The 26,051-nt window shown below is 37.8% G+C and overlaps 1 protein-coding gene across 2 annotated transcripts in view; it reads right to left on the minus strand.

Moving 5' to 3' along the window:
• LOC139479485 (inaD-like protein) overlaps positions 1–26,051 on the minus strand; it is an 82,378-nt gene that overhangs the window by 23,700 nt on the left and 32,627 nt on the right. For both annotated transcript variants that reach the window (XM_071262335.1, XM_071262341.1), the window contains exon 2: positions 5,201–5,999. In XM_071262335.1, coding sequence (XP_071118436.1) covers positions 5,201–5,999 — 799 coding nt within the window. The remainder of the gene's footprint in view (positions 1–5,200; positions 6,000–26,051) is intronic.

The following is a 26,051-nucleotide window of genomic DNA, read 5'->3' on the forward strand; positions in this document are numbered from 1 at the left end:
ATTACTTTGTTTATAGCATAAATCCATTTACTGGTCTTATCCATTTCACTAATTCGTGGAGTGAGTGAATGAGTGAATCTTGTTTTTGCCAAAGTCTGGGCCAGGAAAAACAGTGGTAAGTGTCATGAAGGGTAAAGTCAGGCACAATCAATCAGATCAAACTCTTAATCCGCCTAATCATCAGGAAGAGAATTTATGGATGTCAACTTCTTTATTATGAGGAACACGACATTTCGTAGTTTATGCTTACTCCTTCATCGGGTGAATAAATGCTATGAGGCAAAGAGCATATATGTACCAGTAAGAACAACAAAAGTATTACTTTCTTTTTACTTTTGTTGTTCTTTCAGGTACATATATATGTTCTCTGCTTCATAGCATTTATTCACCTGATGAAGGAGTAAGTATATACTGCGAAACATTGTGTTCTTCATAAAAAAGAAGTTGACAAACAGAGAGCCAGTATTAGAACATAGTTGAGACAAACAGAGAGCCAGTATTGGAACATAGTTGAGACAGAGGGCCAGTATTAGAACACATAGTTAAGACAAACAGAGAGCCAGTATTGGAACATAGTTGAGACAAACAGAGAACCAGTATTGGAACATAGTTGAGACAAACAGAGAACCAGTATTGGAACATAATTGAGACAAACAGAGAACCAGTATTGGAACATAATTGAGACAAAGAGAGAACCAGTATTGGAACATAGTTGAGACAAACAGAGAGCCAGTATTAGAACATGGTTGAGACAAACAGAGAGACAGTACGTATAAGCAATGATAAGAACATAGCTGAGACAAACAGAGAGCCAGTATTAGAACATTTGTTAAGACAAACAGAGAACCAGTATTGGAACATAGTTGAGACAGAGAGCCAGTATTAGAACACATAGTTAAGACAAACAGAGAGCCAGTATTATAACATAATTGAGACAAACAGAGAACCAGTATTGGAACATAATTGAGACAAACAGAGTGACAGTATTAGAACATAGTTGAGACAAACAGAGAGCCAGTATTAGAACATTTGTTAAGACAAACAGAGAGCCAGTATTAGAACATAGTTGAGACAAACAGAGAGCCAGTATTAGAACATAGTTGAGACAGAGAGCCACTATTAGAATAGAGTTGAGACAGAGGGTCAGTTTAAAACATAGAGACAAACGAAGAGCTAGTATTAGCCTAAGGTTTGTCTCAAGCCATGTGCCAGCATTCGACCTTAATGCCAATAATGTCACTGCATGGAACAAATAGTTAATATCGATATCAGGGTTAATAGAGTGTGAACTTCACAGCATTTAATCAGTGATGTTGTATGAACATGGAGGTAATTTGTTTGATGCAAGGTGTAAAGGAAATCATTAATAAAATGAGAATCAATTAACAGTGTACACTCGAAAATCAAGGAAAAAGACATTTCTTTATTTGCAATGATAAAAACTGTATCATCAAATACATACAATATTTGAGATCTTTATATCATGGACTTTATAATCACTGTCTGGACAGCTTGTGTGTTAACTGATAAATAATCCCCTGTGAACATGGTGAATAAGGAGATGTGGTTGCTGTTATCACATGTTAATTCAGTCGTCTAGAAGCCATTGAATTACACATTTTGTCAATGATGCATAACAATGATAGAAGCACATGAGAAGTTCACAGCCCTAATAATGGAAAGGCATTTTACACATGATTGGATGAGCCTAATGGTATTGCAGTGTTCTTTATCCTGGCAACTGGTCATCGGGTGTATGATCATGAAAATACATGGAGAGAGAAATCAAACAGTGTACTTCACAAGTGAGTGAGAACTCCAAATAAGCTGTGTATTTCACAAAGTGACAGTGAGAACTCCACATAAACTGTGCATTTCACAAAGTGACAGTGAGAATTCTACATAAGTTGTGTACTTCACAAAGTGACAGTGAGAACCCCACATAAGTTATGTACTTTACAAAGTGACAGTGAGAACTCGACATAAACTGTGTACTTCACAGAGTGAGTGAGAACTCCACATAAACTGTGTACTTCACAAAGTGACAGTGAGAACTCCATATAAGTTTGTACTTCACAAAGTGACAGTGAGAACTCCATATAAGTTATGTACTTTACAAAGTGACAGTGAGAACTCGACATAAACTGTGTACTTCACAGAGTGAGTGAGAACTCCACATAAACTGTGTACTTCACAAAGTGACAGTGAGAACTCCATATAAGTTTGTACTTCACAAAGTGACAGTGAGAACTCTACATAAGTTGTGTACTTGAAAAAGTGACAGTGAGAACTCCACATAAGCTGTGTACTTGACAAAGTGACAGTAACAACTCCATATAATTTGTCTATTTGTGAAAAATGTGCAAAATAGATCATTACAGAAATAATTTTGACTTTCTTCCGTAGAAATACAAATATGTTTTCAGAAAACAAACATTAATTGTAGAACACTCTACTAAATTTGCCAATATATCTTTTTCACCATACATATGTGTATTTCTTTACAGATCTGTCTCTTATTGATTGAATGCAGGTATCGCATACACATGAACCTCACAGCAGTGAACAATGAACAAAAAGGCGCTATGTCTTGCTTATTGGTAATTATGTGACACGTTACACACTTGGGACAGCATCCTGCTTAACAATATATTTTCAGTCTGTTTTGAAAATAAAGAGTTACATATACTTCATTGTTCATGTTCTGTTTCCCTTGGGAATTTCAGGGCCTAGTTTCCCCTGCTTATTGTAAGGGGGGACTGCAATAAGGATCGGTTATTCACAATTTGTGACCTGGATTATTCTGTGTCATCTTTTCCGCAATGGTGTGGATCGGTGCCCTTGCTTCAAACCACTGGTATGTCCGGTCCAGATTGCTGACACTGCTGTACAACGGTCACTACTCATTTGCTCACTTCATATGCATTACCCACTGAATCTCAAGTCATTCCTAACATTGCTAAGAAACTTTGAATTTCGCAGGAAATGGAAACCACAGCAACCTTTTGACCTAATTTCTAAATAAAATATGTCATCAACACCGATTCAGCTATCTGGGGCTATACTGTTAACTGCTGACCATGATGCCTCAAGCAAACTTGAAACCACTAATGGTCATGAGCCTGTGTGCTTTCAATGAATTGTAATTACAAAATACCTGTTATGGTTATGTTCACTTTAGTAAAGAAGATTATAAGTTTGTTTTGTTTTTTCAAATTTATATAGCACAGGATAAATATTGACATGTCTCAAACTCCACAATTTAGAATAAAGGACCTAGTAGCTCACCTGCATCACTGAAATCCTCACCGTATATAATGCCAACAACAAAAAGTCTCCGAGGCATGATTAATGAGAAGCATATTCAGCTTTTGGAATTTTATCAAAGTAGCAAAATAATGTTTTTAAAGTGTTCAAGCTAATTAAATAAATCTATATCCCTTCATGTGCAATTCACCCAAAATGATACTTGTCCATATGAAATTTCATAAATGTAGTTGTATGGACTATGAGCCAAGACACAAGGTCACAAGGACGCATTGAGGAAGAGAGAACCAATATGATAAAGTGAACATAACATGACCTTATTTGGTCCATGTGAGCTACAACTGGACAGAAACCAATCAGACCCTGCAACTTATACCATGCTTGTTTTGATGCAGCTGGTTCCACACTATGTGGGATACCTTGTGAATATCTGAAACCTCAGTGTTCCCTTAAACACAACTATGGATCATCACAAAAATCTTCAAATTGACTCTTCCTTTAAGTAAAAGCTACAAAGGAAATATGCTGTGTCTATCTCAGATAACAATCATTCACGAAATGCTCAAAATGTATGATGGTTTTTTTTTAGTTGAACACTTTGCCATGTACACTTTGTCTTTTGCTGAACACATCTGTTTTTGTAAGTTATCAATCATCATGTCTTGACACATTCAAAGGACAAAAAATAATTCAGCTTGCTTCAACATGATTAGTTTCACCAAATGTACTTTTTCAAGTTTCTCTGAGGAAATACATTGCTTCGCCTTCAGTATGTGAACCATAGTGTCAGCATGACACTGTCAGCTTTTTTTCTTGTGAATCATGCCTAGCCATGTATCACTTCACAGGCCTTAATTCAGCTCCACCATGGAGTGCCTAAGTCTGAATGGCAATTAGGCTGGTCCTTCCCCACATTCTGGATTTCAGCAGTGGTTGTTTGGCTGCAGTAATGACAGTTGACATACAGGAATAATTTTCTGCAAAATTCTGACATGTTTTCTGCCAGCTGAAGTAACCCAGGTCCCACATCACCAGCCCCATATAATCTTGTTCCAAGAATGGCATGTCAGGCATCAACCAGCACTCAATTCATCAAGGCAGTTCTTACAGCCTTTTCTACAAGATAAACTGCCCAGTTGAAAACTCCCTTATCTGCTTCAGCAGAATGGTGGTGATTAACCAAAATGTCACAGCAATAAACAAAATATATGTCCTGCTTCCTGATGCCCCTTATTTAGATGTTAATACATTGCTCTAATGTTGCTTTACTGAATATTACACAATATCAATAACCACCTTGCATCCCAGGATCAGGTGATCAGGCTCGCTGACTTGGTTGATGCACGTCATTGCGTAGATCGCTGTAGATCAAAGCTTGTGATGTTAATTACTGGATTGTCTGGTCCAGGCTCGCTTATTTACAGACTGACATAGTATGGCTGGAATATTGCTGAGTGCGGTGCTAAACAACAAGTAAGTGAGTGAGTGACTAAGTTGGATTTTACGCCAGCAGTATCACGGCAAGGAATCAGTTTCACACATTGTACCCATGTGGGTAATCAAACCAGGGCCTTCAGCATGATGTGCGAATGCTTTAACCACAAGGCTACCCCCCCTCCCCCGTTAAACAACAAACAAAACACCGCAAAGATACGGGATGGCCCTTACATTTTTGGAGAGTTGGAATTCTACTGGAATTTTCCAGAAAGAAACTGGCTAAAATAAAATAAGTCAAGAATGTATTTATTTTGTTGACTTAAGGATGTACCTCCTCTGCAGGTTTCCAGGCCAGGTACCCCTGATGGTAAATTGGAAAAACGGAAAAAATGTGAAATTGTCAGCTTGATTTGTAAAGAAACTGTGTCAGGAAACTTATCATGATTGGGATCCCTTTCAGCTATTGTAGGCTACAAAAACAAGTAATGCTGCTCACCTTGCCCACTGATGAAGGGGAAGACTTGTTACTCCCACCTTCAGAGTTGCAGCTACAGAGGCTCCCTGAGGAGGGGGATGCACAGTCAGATCGGTTGTATAGTCCAGAGTTCTTCAGAAGGTTACGTTCCACCAATCGTCTGATTGGTGTCACATTGCCATTATGTTGGCGCTGTTGGTACTGTGGCATGGTCAGAGAGTCTGTGCTGCCACCATACATACTACTGTCTGGCACGAGGGTAGATGTGGAACTTTGGCGCTGAAGGTCCATGATTTCATGCCCATTGGTCATATGTCCTTTTACTCTTGGATCAGCAGACCAATTAACCACATCTTCAACAGCAGATGTGCTTTGAGTCCTCTGTCCACAGCCATCATAACAATCAACATTATCAACAGATGCAGCAGGCCTCCGAATGTTGTGGTTCAGCCTACCATTTAGATATCTACTTTGAGGTAAATTCACATAAATTATTTTATCATCTGGAGTTGAGGAATCAGCAAAGACGTCGTCTGAGGAGATGCTAAGCTCATTGTTTGAGGTACACAAATTGCTGTTGAGAAGTATACCACCATTAGCATATCCACCATTGTCACTACTACACTCTGTAGGGAGGCAGGTGAAAGACTGGGAGATTCCATGAGAGTAGGGGCCAGTCACACCTGTAGGTTTTGAGGGCATGTCCTGGAGAGAGGGTGTGTGTCTAATCGGCAGAGGAGGGGGAGGTGCAGGCCTCTTTCTGCGGCGGCGGATAGTCATCACAACACGTCCTGATCGAATTGCATTGCACATCAGTACCCTGAAAAATCATTCAATATTCTTAATCTTTAATGATTTAACAGAATAATCAGTTGAATATTTATTCCAGAAAAAGTTTGTTTGTATCAAGTTACAATTTTCGACACACATGTGTGACTAGGTCTTAAAAATGACAAAACAGCATTTTCTGAATATTTCATCCATACATCTTAATTTCTGTTTAATCAAATAATAATTATGAACACACAATGCATTTTAGCAAGTGTACATATGTCAGAGGGGTACACAAAGTAAGTGATCTAGACTACCATTTGTCGGATTTCCATTATTCTGGAAGCCTCGGTAGCTGAGTGGGTTAGATGGCTGACTTTGTGTGCTGGCAATTAGGTGCCTCACTCTGAAAGTGTGGGTCTGAATCCTGGATGTGACTCAACCCATCAAGTACTAGATTTTGTACTTAACCAAGAAAGTGTTATCCCAAATAAAACATTTGTTAAATAATAATTCCTTTTATGAAACAATACAAAATGTTTATTAACATGAACACAACTGCAGTTCTGTGTATGTAAACAACAATTATGTAGAGTTCACTAAACCTAAACAGAAACAAGTTTCTTTTCTACAAGAAAATCAGCATATATAGCATTTAATATTTTTATATATTTCTTCACAATTTAAGTTGATCTAATTCCTCAATATGTATTCATTGACTTTGTTTTCCCATGGCCTCATCTGCTAGTGACATTTAGGCAGCATGACCTTGACCTCTGACATTTGAGCAATGTTGGCAGCAGTAGGCACTTCCTCATGGTTCTCGTAAGGAGGCGGAAGTTGGGAGATATAACAGATATACTAGTAACCCAGTTGATAGGAACATATATAAATCAGTGGGGAACTCTACTGAACTATTTAGTGATTTAATAGCAAATATACATATCTTAGTATCTTTGATCAACAGTATCTATAGAACATGCAAAGTATCATATTCCAAATGAAATGCTATATGCTCATGAACATATCATAAATACATTCTTCATATGCACCCCATACAACGCTATAGTCATAACCATTCTTAAACTTACAATCAGGATTGGATGTAAATGTCCTAGAATATCTTCAGACTGTGTTCTCAAACATTGGTATTCTTGATATATTGTAATCTTTATATGTTCTAAAAGTATTTTAATTTTTCATATGCATTTTCAAGAATGTTCACTCTGTGCAAAGTGTTAACAACTTAACATGTATGCATTCTTGGTGAAACAATGAATGAATGGATAAGTAGAAGCAATGTTTGAAGGGTAGCTTTGAACATTAATGGATGTGTTGATATGATTGATGTAATCAATTCCTGTGTATCTCCCCTATTGTCCCCAGGTGCCAGAGCTCCTTTGTGTCTAGCAGATGAAAAACAGTTTGTGGGAACCGAGACATCCTAAAACAGTTTTGCTATCTGTGTCCGTCTTCCCTGTCTGTATATCCGCTACAACCCATCACAGCAGTATACTGTTACCAAGACCTTTACCATATGGCATCCCCCATGTGCACTGTACACAGCATAATGGCAGTTGATTTTATCACAAGCTGGTCTTAAATAACTTAAATCCAACTTCTGTTCCACCCTGCAGTTCCTGATGTACAGAAATAGCCTTTAACAATACTCATTTTATGTTGAAAATAGCTCTGGAATCAACTTCATGATTTTAATCGTGGACATTAGTTAAATATGGAATATCTTCCTAACTATATGTGTAAATGGCAAGTCAGTTGCTAGGTGACAATTCTGTCATACTCAGAAAAATAATTTTATCCCCATTGTCTGCTTTTGTGCCTCCTGAATCTATCAGTTCCCTCAATTAGAAGAATATCAATGTGTTCCTTGAAGGACTTTATTTTCAGACATCAGTTGCAGAAAACAGACACATTAACTGAAAGTTTGTTAAAAGACTCTAAGCAGGAATGACGCACAAGAATGTAACTTGTAATGAATGCCTGTCATCAAAATCATTGCAGGTTTCATAAACACTACTTTGTGAAGTCATGTTCAGAATTCAAATGGAATGTACTTTGTGAGGCAACTATTATCTCTCAGTTACTCATAAAAAAAGTAAAAAGCAATCTTATAAGTAACAGAAGTATCACGGAGATGATAAAAAAGCTAATTTTTTTTCTTTAGAGAGAAGAACTCTTACTTTAATTAAAGCCTTATGACTATGACAAGAGGGATGACTTCAACTTTCCAACTGTCAACTTTCCCTTTACTTCGAGCAATATGCCAGAAGCTCCAGCCTTTGGTGTTGACACTTTACAACTTTTTAGGTACAAAAAGCATACTCTTTCTATGAAGATTTCAGAGAGTGTCATACAGCTCTTGCTCAAAAGTTGTTTGATGAAAGTAATAACCTTCAAGGCCTTAGTATAGCTTTCAAAAAGATTTATGGTAGACATGTGGTGGACATTTCAAAATTAGATGCACTAGTGACAAAAATTATGTCTGATGCAATTCCCTATTTTGACTTATACCATATAATTTCTTGGGTTTTTTTCAGATGAACAATTCACATGCCTTTACAAGTGTTTGTGACAGGTGCCACTGATGGGGCATGCTATGCTCAACATTTCACAAACACCTGGTATTATCACTATCCGAGAGCGATTCATACATGTGCTTATGGTATTGGCGGAATCATACAATGAACTCCAATCTAGATTATGTAAGCAGACTGCATCAACAATAATATTAGTAACTTAATGTCTTCTCCATCTCACAATTTTAGATGAATATGAACTAAAGCCTGAGCTAAAGCCAATCATTACACATCAATCTCTGGCATTACTGCCAAGCTGGGAATCATGTCATAATAATGACCACAGGGGCCACAAATAATTGACTAGGAAGCTCTTAGCCACCTATTCACCAAGTATGATATGAAATGAAATAAGATATTGGACAGGATGCCTGGCTATTGAACAAGCCTGTAGGTGTTTCTTGTACTTTAACAAGGCTCACTCACTGTACTGTCTAGTCCAGACACAGTGGTTTACAGGCTGCCATAGTATGGCAGGAGTATCCTGGCTGTGGCAATGGACAACAAACAAAGACTTCTTTGAGTGGGGGTTGATGCCAGTAGAGCAGGATACGGTTATTTTTTAATGAGCACCTGGTGTCATCACTGATGTTCAATTACCCATTCATATAATTTTCATCACTATTTTGTCTTTTACTCCCTATGGTCATGATGGTATCTGTTTCTGCAGATAATTGAGACTCATTTTTCTCTGGCGCGGAATTCTTGAATAATATTGGTGATCAGTGAACAAACAACATATCCATGAGAAAACATTTTGATAATCAACTCTAAACCAAAACCAAAAACAGAAATTCAAACTGTGCTATATCACAAATTTGTTCTCTATTCAACTGATATTTTAAAACAAAATAAAACTGTCATTAAATCATACAATCTAGCGATGTTACAAATTCAACTTATTAGGACATATTTTCCCTAGCATCTAAAGTCAACGAAAGATTAAGAGAGAAATGTGACATTAATCAATCTTTATTTTCATCCATCCAGCAACAAATCCTATAATAAGCTCCAAGCTCGAAATACATTTGACCATAAGTAATGACTCACTTATTTTTGGTGCAAGATATATATCACACATACATATTATGTGCACCTAGATCTCTGTTAACAAAATGTCAGAAGAAATATGATATTAGGCCTGCACAAAACATAACTGTATATCCGGGGACCTGGCTGACTCACCATTAAACCTATGACCAGAATGATTATCAGGTCCATTATTAGTTTGTGGGAAAACATCTTGTATGCTGAGAAATATAATCATAACTATTCCTGTTAAGGTCACTTTAGTGACTTGCAAATTTGAGGTGAAAAGCACTAATTTAGTCATCAAAAATGCCTATGAAGTAAAAAGCATGGCATAGGTCATCATGTCCTGTTCTTGGCAAAAGATTGAAATTATCCGGATGATATAATCTAATTCACAAAGGGGCAGCGGGGTAGCCTTGTGGTGAAAGTATTCGATCGTAACACCAAAGAATCGGGTTCAATTCCCCACATGGGTACAATGTGTGAAGCTCATTTCTGGTGTTCACTGCAGTGACATTGCTGGAATATTGCTAAAAGCAGCACAAAACCATACTCACTTACTCACATACGTCAAGAATATCTCATTCTATTAGCCCTGTGGAGAAGACTACATTTGCGTATACACAATATCAACTGACTTGATTGTTCAATCCCTGAATATCCCCTTTCCTTAGCATTTTAGAACTTCATAGGATCCTTGCATTTATATCTACAATTTCCATGCACAAAGAGTGATGTTGTGTCTCCTCTGCTCTGTAAACTAAAGCTAGCTATGCCATAATCAACATGCTTTCATAACACTTGGGTTATCACTTTGAGAGCTGGTGAAGACAGATGTGCTTCTATACGTATGATACGGCCAAAAATCAACTGTGGATTACTTCTTAAAGTGGTGAAGCATTAAATCAAGCTGATATCCAGGACAGCTGATGAAAGTAAAGGCTTGATTACTACTCAAGTGGAAATTATTTTGCAAAACAACACATTTTGCTTTACAGCTACTGTAAGCATTTCAATCAAGTTTTCACTATCAAAATCCTGGTCAAGTTTTATGGTAGACATTCAGAGGAATTTACTTGTCATCATGACTCTCAATGCTGTCCAATATGACCTTTACAGGGAGATTTCATTCCTCCTTACTCTCTGGCACTTACTTTTATGAACTGGGTGGTCAACATAAAAGACTTGGTTGACCATGTGGCATCGTACCACAATGTTGTGGATCATTGCCCATGATACTGATCACTAGATTGTTTACAAGCCACCATCATATGGCAGGGGTATTGCTGCATGCAGCGTTAGGCAACAGACAAACACTTCAGTGAATTGTGTAAGCGGCAGGCGGTACCGACAAAGCAGGACATGCTCACCCTTATGTCATCACTGAATATCAGTCATCCATAGGGAGGTCAGGTAGCCTAGTGGTTAAAGCATTCGCTCGTCACGCCGAAGACCCGGGTTGAATCCCAACATGGGTACAATGTGTTTAGCCCAATTCTGGTATCCCCCGCCATGATATTGCTGGAATATTGCTAAAAGCGGAGTAAAACCAAACTCACTCAGCCATCCATACATATCATTTTCATTAGTATTTTGCCTTCTACTGCCTATGCTGTTTTGGCATTGATGTTTTGAAATAAAAAAAACACTTGTGCTACCTCTCCCTATGACCATTTATTAATGAGGTTCTTAACACTAAGCTGACATGGTATGTCAGTCCACCAACATATCTGTCATAAACTAACTGTCAGGGACCAATGTGTATTGTGTCAAGTAAAGTGTTTGCATTGCATGCAAAAACAGAAGCAGCTCTTGCTCTAAGTCACAAATGTCACAATGTCAATACAGAAGAGCTGAGGACAATCTAAGGAATTAACTGAGCATGACAAAGGTTTCAGCAATCTGAGTTCCAAGGCTTCAGATACTTGATCAGAAACGCTCCAGATTCATAAAATCTCTTCAGAATTTATTTTGTTCTGAAGCAGACCCAGCTGATCTTGTTGAGATATTTGAAACCATGGATGAGCCTTAGATACACCACTATCGACTAAAAACAATACAACAGTCAAAGCAGTGGAAACACCTAACATCTCCTCTTACTCTTCAAAAACTAGGCAAAGTCTGCTCTGGTTTTCTGGAATTCCAAGGGCGTCCTACCATGGACTACCTTCCAAAAGGTCATGCCATTAATGGCCAATATCATGCTAATCTGCTTAGGCAACTGCATGAGAATATCAAGGCTAAACTCACTGTAAAGGAGTGTTGTTCCACCAGGACAATGCACCTCTGCACAAATCTGCTGTCGCCATGGCTGCAATGCATGACTGTAGCTTAGAACTCATTGAAAATCCTCTGTATTCACAAGACATGACACCATCAGACGGGGGCGCCCCCTCTTCAAACATTGAAGAAAGGACAGTGTCGGAAGTATTATGTAAATTGTGATGATGTCATTTTACCCCGCCCGGAAGGCAGGGTAACTCTGTGGAGCTCATTTGGTGCTCGGAGGGATAAGATTGGCTTCTTTTTGTTTTTAAGACACACTGTTAAACGATAAGAGATTAGATAATTTAAAACCCACATATTTCATTTATAATCACCCTTATCTAACATTGTATGACTAATTTCTGCTGTGGTTGATGTTTAAACCACAAGGAGAAAGTCTTCTACATCATGTTAAGTAAAAGATAAATATATCTTATAAATTCCACAGTCATGGCGCACGACTACAGCACAATATCTGTGCTCACTTTATTGTTTATAATACAGTGAGCTGATATGGTAATATATTATAACTTAAATAGATCTAAAACTCAAAACAGCATTAAACCATACTTTTTCCCTCATACTATACTGAATTCGAACCGATTAGATAACACTGAAGGATCAATTTTAACAAAACATTTCACATAAGGTTCTACTTCATCACTCAATTATTCAACATATTCTCTACAAAAGACATTGTTTTGACTTGTACTGGCATCAACCATATTCTACTTTTGTAGAGGCTATTCAGTTGATATTTTGAGGTGTAATGAAGCGAAAGACGTGACATTTTGGGAAAAGTATGGCAGATATTCCACAGATTCTCAAACAAACAGCAATAACAGCATGTGTCTTTTATTACTTAGATGTGTGTCAACTAGACTTTCAATATATGACCGAAGCTTACTTCGTAACAAGGTTACAAAATTGTTTTTAGGTTATAACTTTTTAAAACATAGTGAGAGGACTTGGGCCTTTTTAAAAACTCCTGCAGCATGCAACCACTAATTGAGGCCAGAATTATATTCCGCCATTAAAAAGAATAAGCAAAATGTTGGTAGCTCCTGAGCAGCTAAAATATTTGTATATATTCATTATAACCTTCACCTATGTGCCTATGCTGTAGTATGCAAGGTATGGCAATACAGAGCTCCACAATAGGTGCCACAATACAATCGATATGTTGCAACAATCTCCTTACATATTTTCTATACTTTCACTGCAGCTACTTTTATTAAAATCCCAAGTGTAACCTGCACTAACAGCTTCAACATAGATTTGTGCTGCTTGTGCAGAATACATCAATAGATTCCATTTGCTGTACTGGAAGTACGTAGATGAGACACTTCATCATATGCATTGTGGTCTTGTGTCAAAAATATGAATGTATTGCAGTAGATTTATCAAGATTCACAATGATAATAATATCCTTTTCATAATAAATAAAACTCCTAAAACGTGATACATGTGTGTGTTCATATCAAATTGATTTCATATTGAAACCTGAATTGATTTTCTGAGGTTCTAGTAATGATTCACATTATCACAAAATCACAATAGTTTTTCATAAACATTAAAAATATCAATAACCATATAGTATTTGAATCTAATCACAATCTACAAAATGCTGAAAGTACAATTCTGTACTTGATATATACATACTACATCTTTTGCACTGTATACAAATGATGTATGACTGAAAGCCAAACTTGCACACAGGATTTTACTGAACATGAACGTGACTTTGGCCTCTGAAACCACACATATGGATATTTATTATCCACGTGGTGAAGATACAGGTGGTAAGATACTAACTCCGTACGTCACACATGTGTCGTACAAGGTTGACCTTGTTTAATACGTTTTGATTAGATAACCGTGACCTCTGTCACACCTGGACTACTTTTTTCATTCATAAAAAATCGCGAGACGTCATTCATTTTGCAACCACAAGGCAGAACTGAAGAAATTAATGAGAACAAGAGATATTTACAAACACTTTATTAAACCAAACAAAATAGTCACACGCATCAAATTCGGTTTGCATAATATATAAGTTATGGATAGAGCTTCTACAGACATTATATAATCGAGCTATATCCATTTACAATGTACGATTACTGATCAATAGAGTGAGGGCCCCCATGAGCGTAACGCACCCGACCACTTTCGCAACTTTCAACTAACGTAAAGGGATAAGCGTGGTGAACTGAAGTATGTTAAAACTATCTGGACAGATATCTAGACTTACTTGGGATGATCCGGTTGTGCCATCAGTGTCCCCTTCGAAGCGTTTTTTGTGGCGCCGTTTGGGGAGGTGTTCATGAATGAACGTACACGACTGCACTACCAAATCACCAAAAGTGAACAGTTCTGATACAAATCATTCGAAAATTCCGTGGAAGTTGCCTGACTTCTGATTTTGTGGCCCCAAACATCCCAAATGTGAACAATAACATTCCCTATCTCTAGCGTGAAACGCTGTGAGTAGGCCTGTGAGTAGGCCTAGATTCCGTAGGTGACCTTGCCCTTCGATCGTTCGAATCTGTCACTGACATGCAAGCAGATTTGAGTTTGTTGATTTTCACGTCTTCAGGATAGGGCGGTACAGTTAACATGAATGTCTTTGGCGAACACTCTGATTTCCCTCTTCAAAAATGGTACGAACATGATATAATCCAGCTGATAGATCAAGCAAACCGAACCATTCTGATTGCACAGACGGGACACCGGCAGTGCGAGTGACCGACTGTTAGTCCGATATTCAAAGCGCAGCGCTAATGTGACTTTTCAAATTTTCATATAGGTGTCCTTCGTACTAACAACATGGCGCTTGAATTACCATAAGTTGGAGAATTTCTTCCAAAAGGATCCTGAGCATCGGTGCTGTTTTGCTTGCAAACACAACTGCAGGGGCATGTTGTTTATGCGTATGCATAAACATGTCAACAATGCCCATATTTGGGCATATATCAATATTCATGCGCAACCAGATTTTGCAACCGGTTTCAGTTTGGTCGGTCAACAAACGAAAGTTGTTATGCATTTACACTTAAATATATATTTAACGTGGGTAATAAATAAAATACCACACTCATTCTCGTTAGATACCATTTTTACGAAACTCTTGAACTTTCTATAGTATCTGACCTCGCTTTCGCTCAGGCAAATACCATAGAAAGTCCACTCGTTTCGTAAATATGGTATCTAACGAGAATGACAGTAGTATTCTCTATTTATCACCCATCATTTGGGTGAGATCAAGCAATGACAATGAAACCGCATCACAATGCTTTGCAGACCATTGTGACATCATCAGTTACCATGACATCACAATCAAATGACATCACTGATATCGGTGTCAACATCAAGATCAATGTTGATTCAGTTCAACAAAAAGAATGATGATTAAAATGATGTAGTGAATAAGTGATGCCACTCAGTTAGCTGGGAGGTCAAGTGTGTTTCCAGACTGGGCTTTTACATGATATTGAGTGGTAAATCAGATGGCCATATTTAATCATATGTACTGATAATGAGCATTAAGACACTCACTGCTTCCTGGACTGGGCTTATGGCTTGTTAACTTGTTTCCATGTAGTAATAATTTTTGAGAGCCAATAGAATACATGAATATCCCAAAACTTTTTTGACTGTATAGCCTAGCTGGTAGCTATGCATTAAATAATCCTGAAAGCGTGAAAGTAAACTCAGCAACATTGTCAATAAAAATTATGTCCTAAGAGAATTTTAACAAGCATGAAATACTCACATCACCCGCCAATATGACATGTCCAGTTGTGTGCAATGCATTAGCTCCTGTGAACTATTTTCACTGGACCTTTTAGTAATGGCCTCATTGCAGCACTAAAAAAGTTATTACTGGTATTGTTTTGCCATCTGCAGATTATGATAGAATATGTAACTGTATTTGTAATGAGTAAGGATGAGACATATGGACGAACAACTTCATTATTACAATTAGGAGCGATGGTTTCAGTGTAGGTTCTAACACCGTTATCAAGCAAGTGAAGTACAGAGTATGGTTGACAAGAACATATAGTGTTTATACAGTTGAGTAGGTTTAAGATCAGTTACACTGTTGTATTTGTAATGAGTTGTGTTTCTGCATGAAGTTAGTCAGTGAATGCAACAACTGTGTCCAAGACACTTTTGGAAGAACATACACTAAAGCAATCCAGAACTTACCAACAAGAAAAGGAAATGTATTCAATACTGTAAGATGACATTATGTGCCAAGTTTTGTTGCCATTGAAACTTGAATTTTTTTATTTTTTTCAAATCCCAAACTATCAAAAGACACCAGTTCACCACTAGACCTATCTATGTGCCAGGTTTGGTGAAGAAATATGGTAGGGTTTTCAAGATCAGCTCCGGAAATGAGGACTACCGCCATTTTCAGTCTAAGTCAAAGTCGTTGCCATGGAAACTTGAAAAATAACGTTTAAAAAAAATCCCAAACTATCAAAAGGCACCAGTTTACCACTAGACCTATCAATGTGCCAAATGTGGTGAAGAAAACTGGTATGGTTTTCAAGATCTGCTCCGGAAATGAGGACTACCGCCATTTTCAGTCTAAATCAAAGTCGTTGCCATGGAAACTCCAAAAATATATTTTTTTTAAATACCAAAGTATCAAAAGGCACCAGTTCACCACTAGATCTATCTATGTGCCAAGTTTGGTGAAGAAATATGGTACGGTTTTCAAGATCTGCCCCGGAAACGAGGACTACCACCATTTTCAGTCTAAATCAAAGTTGTTGCCATGGAAACTCAAAAAATTTTTTTTTTAAAAAATCCCTAACTATCAAAAGGCACCAGTTCACACCTAGACCTATCTATATGCCAAGTTTGGTGAAGAAATATGGTACAGTTTTCAAGATCTGCCGGACTGCCGGACGGAAGGACGGCCGGACAGTACCCATTTCTATATCCCCCTTCCACTTCGTGGCGGGGGATGATAAACATTCTATCAACCTGTTCTGCAATTTCTAAGGTACCAGGCAACTACATATTCTATCTGAAGTTATGATACCAAAATCATAATCTGAATCACCAAAGTGCAACCAAATAGATTCCATCTCAGGAGCCATAACTTTCCATCAAAGGTATGTTTCTAAATGATTACCATAGAGGACACACACCAAGATATAAAGTAGACATTAATCAAGAAAAACAAGGTAAAACATCAGGTAAAACTACATTTCATTTCTTTTTAGCAATTCCTGGGAGATGCTATGATAACCTTTGCCATGTGTTAACAAGATTACTTCCTCAGGTGAAAGCCTAAATGTATTTACTGACAGGAGACATTGCTTCTCTCTTTCTATACTCATGTAAAACAATGCTTGCATTCTCTATTCTGAGTGGTAAAAGAGCTGTGACTTACTCCAGTAGATCACTTAAAAACTTCCCACATCATCATTGGTAACCTGAACAGCCAACAGCCTGTGTAATTTGAATGCCAGGTAAACGGTAGACTTCAACGTCAGGCAAATGATGATCCTTATCTAGTAGTTTTTTTCCTTGCTAGTAATTGTATGGATATTTGTAATCACAAAAATTACAAGTTGTTTTCCAAAGCCGGTAAATTATGAGTCTCCCATCATGCTCGCAGCAACATTTTCATACTTGTCTACTCAGTTCTGAGAGACAATGCAACCTTAATATATGGTTACTGAAGCCCTGTTGCAATTGTTAGGCTTGAACCCAGGGATCGAAATACGAAGCCATTGCAGATACATCATAGTCATAACATTGGCAGTTTTTTCAATGGTTTACTACTAAGACAGTTGAAGTGAAAGTCATTTAGTGGCCGGATGATAATTGAATTAAAGAACACTGAATATCAGAATTTTCAGAAATTGTAAAGAGATATGCACACACACATGTACACTTTCAAACACATATATTTGCAACACACATGGGAATGCATCATGTCATATTTGAGAAAAGGATTACCCAGTAGCGAATAAACATTTGCATGTCACATTGCGTGAATGATGGATGATCTGAAATGTTACAATGGTGAACTCAAATCAAACGTTGATAGAACTAGAAAAGGGCTGGCAGCTGTTACTTGCACAAACAGATGCTAGCTTCCCTTCACCAACTCTCCCGATATGCTAGTAATAGATATCATTAAGTACAACATGTATTTTCAGTCTGATTATCTTTCATTTGGGGAAATACATGCATACTTCAACTTCAATCAAAGTACCTTGGCTCTCACAAACATTATGAAGAACCAAATTCTGACAAAACGTATGGTCTGAAAATCATCACATGACCAAAAACCTGAAAGTCCTGCTCTTCTTTTTACTTAAATAACAAAATTATCTATAATTCCATACTTTCTATAATTCTATAATTTTTACAAACATGTCACACCAACACAAGGGGTAGGTGTGGAACAGGAAGACTGAACTACCTTATAATTGACAATTGTAGAGCACTCAGAATCATACAACTTCAATACTCTGATGTAAAGAGGAACCCAATTTCATTCGACTACAGATTACAAGTTTAGCATAAGATCGATATGTTGGAGTGTATGAGTATATGACGTTAAGCGTGAATTTGACCTACAAAATCAGTGACAAGTATTTCAAAAGCATTCCCAATAGACAGCATATACAGCATCATGTCCCAAGTTAGAATTCAATGTAGTATTGATATAGCATATGTCATTCATTAAAGGTAGGCCACTGTGATCTACAACTGTTGTCATAAGATTGTCATTACTTGTCTTCCACAAGTATTCAAGTCACATACCAACTACATGTACAATATTAGAACTGAACTGTTTTTGTGAAAATGAAATACAGCCTGCCCCAAGGATGACACTGAACTACAGCAAATGCTGATTGAATTAAACAATATCTAATTGTCTTCGGGTAACCTTAAGAATGCCATTCACCATTGATCTTAATGTCTAAAACCAATTTCCTGGGCTATAGAGGAGAGATACTTGATATCACTGATATGTGCAAGCACAACCATGGTTTCAAAATATAAATGCAGTGTCAGTCAATTTCCGACAAAAAACCTTAAGCATTTGCATATGGCTGCTTCAACATACATAAAAAACATCAAACAAGAGTTCTGTACATAAAGCGTAAGATGTGAAAACACTTAAAATAAATCACATTCACCATGATTGTTTCACATTTGTCTGACTGAAAGATAACAGCCTTCAGACAGACCTGAAATGCATGGAGAGAGGACACCACATTAACCCAAGAGGTAATTTCTGCCAAAGAATATCAATAATGTGCTATAATACCATAATATGGAATTCAATACTTCCTGAAATTGAATGAACTATTGAAATTACAGCATGGCCTGTATATTGATTGGTGTAAGTTAGCATGAGAGATTGGCTGGGAGAGTGTGAAGCATGGCTTGCCCTGTCAGGTGGATCCGGGCTCCTCCTGCTTCACTATCTGCTGAGAGGGTAGAACAGCAAATAATTCATCCTTGGGAAGCTTGCTTACATTAGCTTATCATGCGTTAGAGGAGTGGTGTATATGATGGAATTATCCTCTCTATGCCTCTGCTGTGTTTAAGTGCTCCGACCGTTAAAAGCTTCCATAATGCAGACTGAAACAACCATGACATTTTCAAATGTTACAACAGCTTTATTTTCTACTTATCTGTAGCAAGTAGCTTGGAGCAACTCTTCAATGATAACATATCCCTCCAATATTGGTCATGGATAATGTTCAGATCAACTGAGATACTCGTTTCCACAATACTATCAGTGAATGGAGAGAACACGCTATTGTCTTATCCACTTAGTACAGCCACCAAATTTGTTGTATCAAGTTATAAAACAATATTTCATTTTCATGAGTGGCACAGTGAGTGAGTGTGTTATCTAGGCCATAGTCAGCAATATTCCAAAAGCATGGATGTATTGCAGTTGTCTGTCAGGTGTGGATTTGACATACAAATTATCCAGGTCACACATTGAGACCAACCAATCCCTACTTTAGTAGACCCTTAAGAAGATATGGAGTGTTGGGAGTCCCTTTCTGCCTCAGAATATGCACAGGTGAATGTGCATTTCAGCCTCTTAAAAAATGCTTTGTACAGTATTTAAGTTTTGTGTAGGAGGAAAGCCTGAAGTAATGCATTTACAAGACATTTACCACTTTGGGCACAACCAAGAGCATGGTCATGTTACTGACAAATCTAGAAACATTATCATAATCGAACCCACATCCATAGACGTCTGGCACACTTAACTATGCAGAGTGATTACAGCACCTATGACTCCTTGCTACTTGTGCCGCCGCACTTATGAAAATATAAAATGTCTGAGGCTACAAAAGTTCTTATAAAAGCAAATGAAACTGAACTCTTTGAAACTTCAAATTTTCTCTGAAAAAAGGGTCTTTTAAAAATATTCAAGGTGTGAACAAAACCATGCTTTTCCCCCAATTTGCCTGAACAGGCACTTAATTGCCAGAAAACCCAAGATAATCCCTTTAGTTTTTCTCCAGTGTTACTGGACCTTGCCTGCCAGAAGCACTTAGCAGAAAAACCTAGATAAATCCCTGTGGTTTTTCTCCCAAGTGTACTGTATCTAAGAAGTGATGCAGTGCTCTCAATTTGATTCTGAGCCTGCATTTGAATTATTCCTTTAAAAGCAAACTATTCAAATGAAATTCCAACAGGTGCTTGTCTCAGCAAAACCACATAGCCTGCAAACTCATTCAAGAACATGAAAACCTTCCTGATAAAATACAAGTCAAATGTTATCAAGGTTCAGAATTTTATCAGTAATGATGATAATTCTGAACAGATAGATTTCATCAAAGGACATAGCCTCCCCTTCATCATACATATGTGATACAAAGTGGTATACAGCGCTCAGGACACACCAATCATTTCTCTCTTGCTGGGCTTGTCCAGACTTTCAATAAAAGAGTGAGTAGGTTGTTTATCTCATGGCATGTCAGCTCAAGGGGGAAAAGTGACACAGGTCATAGATGTTCACCCTTTAGCAAACAAACAGGTGGGGATGGAAGGATCTGTAATTTGAAACAATGATCAGCAGATCCTGGCACAACGGAGAGAGGGAACTCTGCATAGCAAATTTGAACCCCCTCACAGCTTTAGAATCTGGCCTTATAACCCTTGACTATATGATGATAACACATAGACCTATTGCATATTTATGGTACTGCCATGTTATCATAATGTACATGTTTCGTATCAATATGACATGTTGAGTCACTACATTGCTACATTGCTGAGTCTGGAATTGTTGAGATGGATAGGGCTGGGATATATCTTGTCCTACAGCGAGTTTTATTTACTGAATTTAACGCCACACTCAGCAATAATCTTGCTATATGACGGTGGTCTGTAAATAGTCGAGTTTGGACCAAACAATCCAGTGAATGATATCATGAGTATTGATTGATCTACGTAATTGGGATACGATGACATGTATCAACCAAGTCAGCGATCCTTACCACCCGATCCCATAAGTTGCCTCCTACTACATGCATGGGTTGCTGAAACCAATTCTAACACAAATCTTCTTTGGGCCTTACAGAAGAAGCATATGGGCAGTACGCTGTTGCTGAGATAAATATCACTCCATCATCCTCTGACACAGTAGTATTACTACCCAGGGAAAAGCACTGCTTATAAAAACTAGTGAATGTAAGCAAGGATGACACTGAACTACAGCAAATGCTGATTGAATTAAACAATATCTAATTGTCTTCGGGTAACCTTAAGAATGCCATTCACCATTGATCTTAATGTCTAAAACCAATTTCCTGGGCTATAGAGGAGAGATACTTGATATCACTGATATGTGCAAGCACAACCATGGTTTCAAAATATAAATGCAGTGTCAGTCAATTTCCGACAAAAAACCTTAAGCATTTGCATATGGCTGCTTCAACATACATAAAAAACATCAAACAAGAGTTCTGTACATAAAGCGTAAGATGTGAAAACACTTAAAATAAATCACATTCACCATGATTGTTTCACATTTGTCTGACTGAAAGATAACAGCCTTCAGACAGACCTGAAATGCATGGAGAGAGGACACCACATTAACCCAAGAGGTAATTTCTGCCAAAGAATATCAATAATGTGCTATAATACCATAATATGGAATTCAATACTTCCTGAAATTGAATGAACTATTGAAATTACAGCATGGCCTGTATATTGATTGGTGTAAGTTAGCATGAGAGATTGGCTGGGAGAGTGTGAAGCATGGCTTGCCCTGTCAGGTGGATCCGGGCTCCTCCTGCTTCACTATCTGCTGAGAGGGTAGAACAGCAAATAATTCATCCTTGGGAAGCTTGCTTACATTAGCTTATCATGCGTTAGAGGAGTGGTGTATATGATGGAATTATCCTCTCTATGCCTCTGCTGTGTTTAAGTGCTCCGACCGTTAAAAGCTTCCATAATGCAGACTGAAACAACCATGACATTTTCAAATGTTACAACAGCTTTATTTTCTACTTATCTGTAGCAAGTAGCTTGGAGCAACTCTTCAATGATAACATATCCCTCCAATATTGGTCATGGATAATGTTCAGATCAACTGAGATACTCGTTTCCACAATACTATCAGTGAATGGAGAGAACACGCTATTGTCTTATCCACTTAGTACAGCCACCAAATTTGTTGTATCAAGTTATAAAACAATATTTCATTTTCATGAGTGGCACAGTGAGTGAGTGTGTTATCTAGGCCATAGTCAGCAATATTCCAAAAGCATGGATGTATTGCAGTTGTCTGTCAGGTGTGGATTTGACATACAAATTATCCAGGTCACACATTGAGACCAACCAATCCCTACTTTAGTAGACCCTTAAGAAGATATGGAGTGTTGGGAGTCCCTTTCTGCCTCAGAATATGCACAGGTGAATGTGCATTTCAGCCTCTTAAAAAATGCTTTGTACAGTATTTAAGTTTTGTGTAGGAGGAAAGCCTGAAGTAATGCATTTACAAGACATTTACCACTTTGGGCACAACCAAGAGCATGGTCATGTTACTGACAAATCTAGAAACATTATCATAATCGAACCCACATCCATAGACGTCTGGCACACTTAACTATGCAGAGTGATTACAGCACCTCTGACTCCTTGCTACTTGTGCCGCCGCACTTATGAAAATATAAAATGTCTGAGGCTACAAAAGTTCTTATAAAAGCAAATGAAACTGAACTCTTTGAAACTTCAAATTTTCTCTGAAAAAAGGGTCTTTTAAAAATATTCAAGGTGTGAACAAAACCATGCTTTTCCCCCAATTTGCCTGAACAGGCACTTAATTGCCAGAAAACCCAAGATAATCCCTTTAGTTTTTCTCCAGTGTTACTGGACCTTGCCTGCCAGAAGCACTTAGCAGAAAAACCTAGATAAATCCCTGTGGTTTTTCTCCCAAGTGTACTGTATCTAAGAAGTGATGCAGTGCTCTCAATTTGATTCTGAGCCTGCATTTGAATTATTCCTTTAAAAGCAAACTATTCAAATGAAATTCCAACAGGTGCTTGTCTCAGCAAAACCACATAGCCTGCAAACTCATTCAAGAACATGAAAACCTTCCTGATAAAATACAAGTCAAATGTTATCAAGGTTCAGAATTTTATCAGTAATGATGATAATTCTGAACAGATAGATTTCATCAAAGGACATAGCCTCCCCTTCATCATACATATGTGATACAAAGTGGTATACAGCGCTCAGGACACACCAATCATTTCTCTCTTGCTGGGCTTGTCCAGACTTTCAATAAAAGAGTGAGTAGGTTGTTTATCTCATGGCATGTCAGCTCAAGGGGGAAAAGTGACACAGGTCATAGATGTTCACCCTTTAGCAAACAAACAGGTGGGGATGGAAGGATCTGTAATTTGAAACAATGATCAGCAGATCCTGGCACAACGGAGAGAGGGAACTCTGCATAGCAAATTTGAACCCCCTCACAGCTTTAGAATCTGGCCTTATAACCCTTGACTATATGATGATAACACATAGACCTATTGCATATTTATGGTACTGCCATGTTATCATAATGTACATGTTTCGTATCAATATGACATGTTGAGTCACTACATTGCTACATTGCTGAGTCTGGAATTGTTGAGATGGATAGGGCTGGGATATATCTTGTCCTACAGCGAGTTTTATTTACTGAATTTAACGCCACACTCAGCAATAATCTTGCTATATGACGGTGGTCTGTAAATAGTCGAGTTTGGACCAAACAATCCAGTGAATGATATCATGAGTATTGATTGATCTACGTAATTGGGATACGATGACATGTATCAACCAAGTCAGCGATCCTTACCACCCGATCCCATAAGTTGCCTCCTACTACATGCATGGGTTGCTGAAACCAATTCTAACACAAATCTTCTTTGGGCCTTACAGAAGAAGCATATGGGCAGTACGCTGTTGCTGAGATAAATATCACTCCATCATCCTCTGACACAGTAGTATTACTACCCAGGGAAAAGCACTGCTTATAAAAACTAGTGAATGCAGTCACACACACATTTCCTATCTATTTCACCGTTTTCTGAGTTGTAAATTGCTGGCTTTGTAAACACCGAGTGTTCTAGTGACAGGAACAATTATGGTCTCATATCAGATAAGTTCTTGTGTGTCACTGTAGCCAAAATCTGTGATAGAGAGGGTACACAATTTACCTCAGGGATCTTAATAATAAATCATCTTCTCCACTGCAAAAACGAATTGTAATGACTTTCAAAGTATTTTCTCCTAATTACACACATTAAAAGAAGCTCTCTGTTTTCTGAAGGAGACAACATATGATTTCTTACTCCTTTGCTCCTTCTCAAAGTCATCAGGGAAGAAAGAGAAAGTTTTTATGACCATTTTGGAAAATATGAGGCATGAAAATCTCATTTTTGCAGCTTTACCGTTGATGTAAAATTGCTCCAATGTTTAGAAGGGCTGCATGCTACAGCAAGAAATGCATGTCTGTGAGGTAGACTCATCACCCACAGTGAAATCTGTTGTAATACAAGGGAGGGGCATGCTGGTGGGCTCACGAACAACAAACAAGACAAAGGATTGCTTGCTTTGAAAAAGTCAAATGTTGTCAGAAACAGATAAACCATGGCTGCGGGAAAGAGAACATAATGGTGAGGATACAGCGTGAAAGTTCAACCTCACAATCCAGATGTACATAGTCTGATAGTATTGCATGTTTTGGTGAAGGAGTAGCCAGGCAGGCGATATTGGTGTTGTGGGCTTATGTTATGATGAATACACCCATATCACCATGACAAGTGGCCATGGTTTACAGACTGCCACATTTTCCAGGACTGACCAGGCTGACTCTTGTCCATATTGTCTTAAGAGTTTTCAGAATTGGTAAGGATAAAAATGAATGCCCTATAATAATTCCTGAAAATACCCTAGATTGTCAAAACAACATTCTTCTTTATGAAAGTCACTGGTGTTGGTGAATATGCCATCATACCTCCTGGGGTGTATTTATATTAATGGTGCAATATGATGGTTTCCAAGGATACAAGTGATACAATCAGTTAGGCACGATCTAATGTTTCACCTGCAGAAAGTTAGACAGAAGCACTATTCACCACCAGAAACTAAAACTACACACTTGATGATACCCTTGAAAACTTCAATCAAGAACAACACACTATCAATGTGTACACACATGCTCACAATTAGTATTGAATGACAAACACTGAGGTGTTTCACTCAAGTCAATTTGCACTGTTGGCTACAAATGCACCTTTAATTTGTTATCAATACACTGCTTTCCTTTCATCATCATTATCCTGCATCAGTTCCAGGGCATTGCTGGAATCAGTTACAAAACAATGCCTTATTGTCAAAAAACATGGCAGCACTCATTTCCTGAGATTTTAACAGCAAAACTCAATGCTCCTAACATGAACTCATTTATTTTACATCCATTTTCTTCCTGTCGTGAACTGTCATTTACATACTGACAAGAAACTATCTCCCAAATTTTCTGTGGCAGCAACTTACTCAACCAACAAGAACCATTTGCACTTAATGTTCAGCCTGTTAGTCATGAAGCTACACTTTCTATAAATTATGATTCACTAGAACCTTCAAGCTCTAGAAATCAATCCAAACACAGCAAATGGAAATAAATGCATTTGTAAAGTTTATCATTA

The sequence above is a fragment of the Haliotis cracherodii genome, unplaced genomic scaffold, assembly GCF_022045235.1.
Source record: "Haliotis cracherodii isolate W230 unplaced genomic scaffold, xgHalCrac1.p SCAF_1, whole genome shotgun sequence".
Taxonomy (NCBI): Eukaryota; Metazoa; Mollusca; class Gastropoda; order Lepetellida; family Haliotidae; genus Haliotis; species Haliotis cracherodii.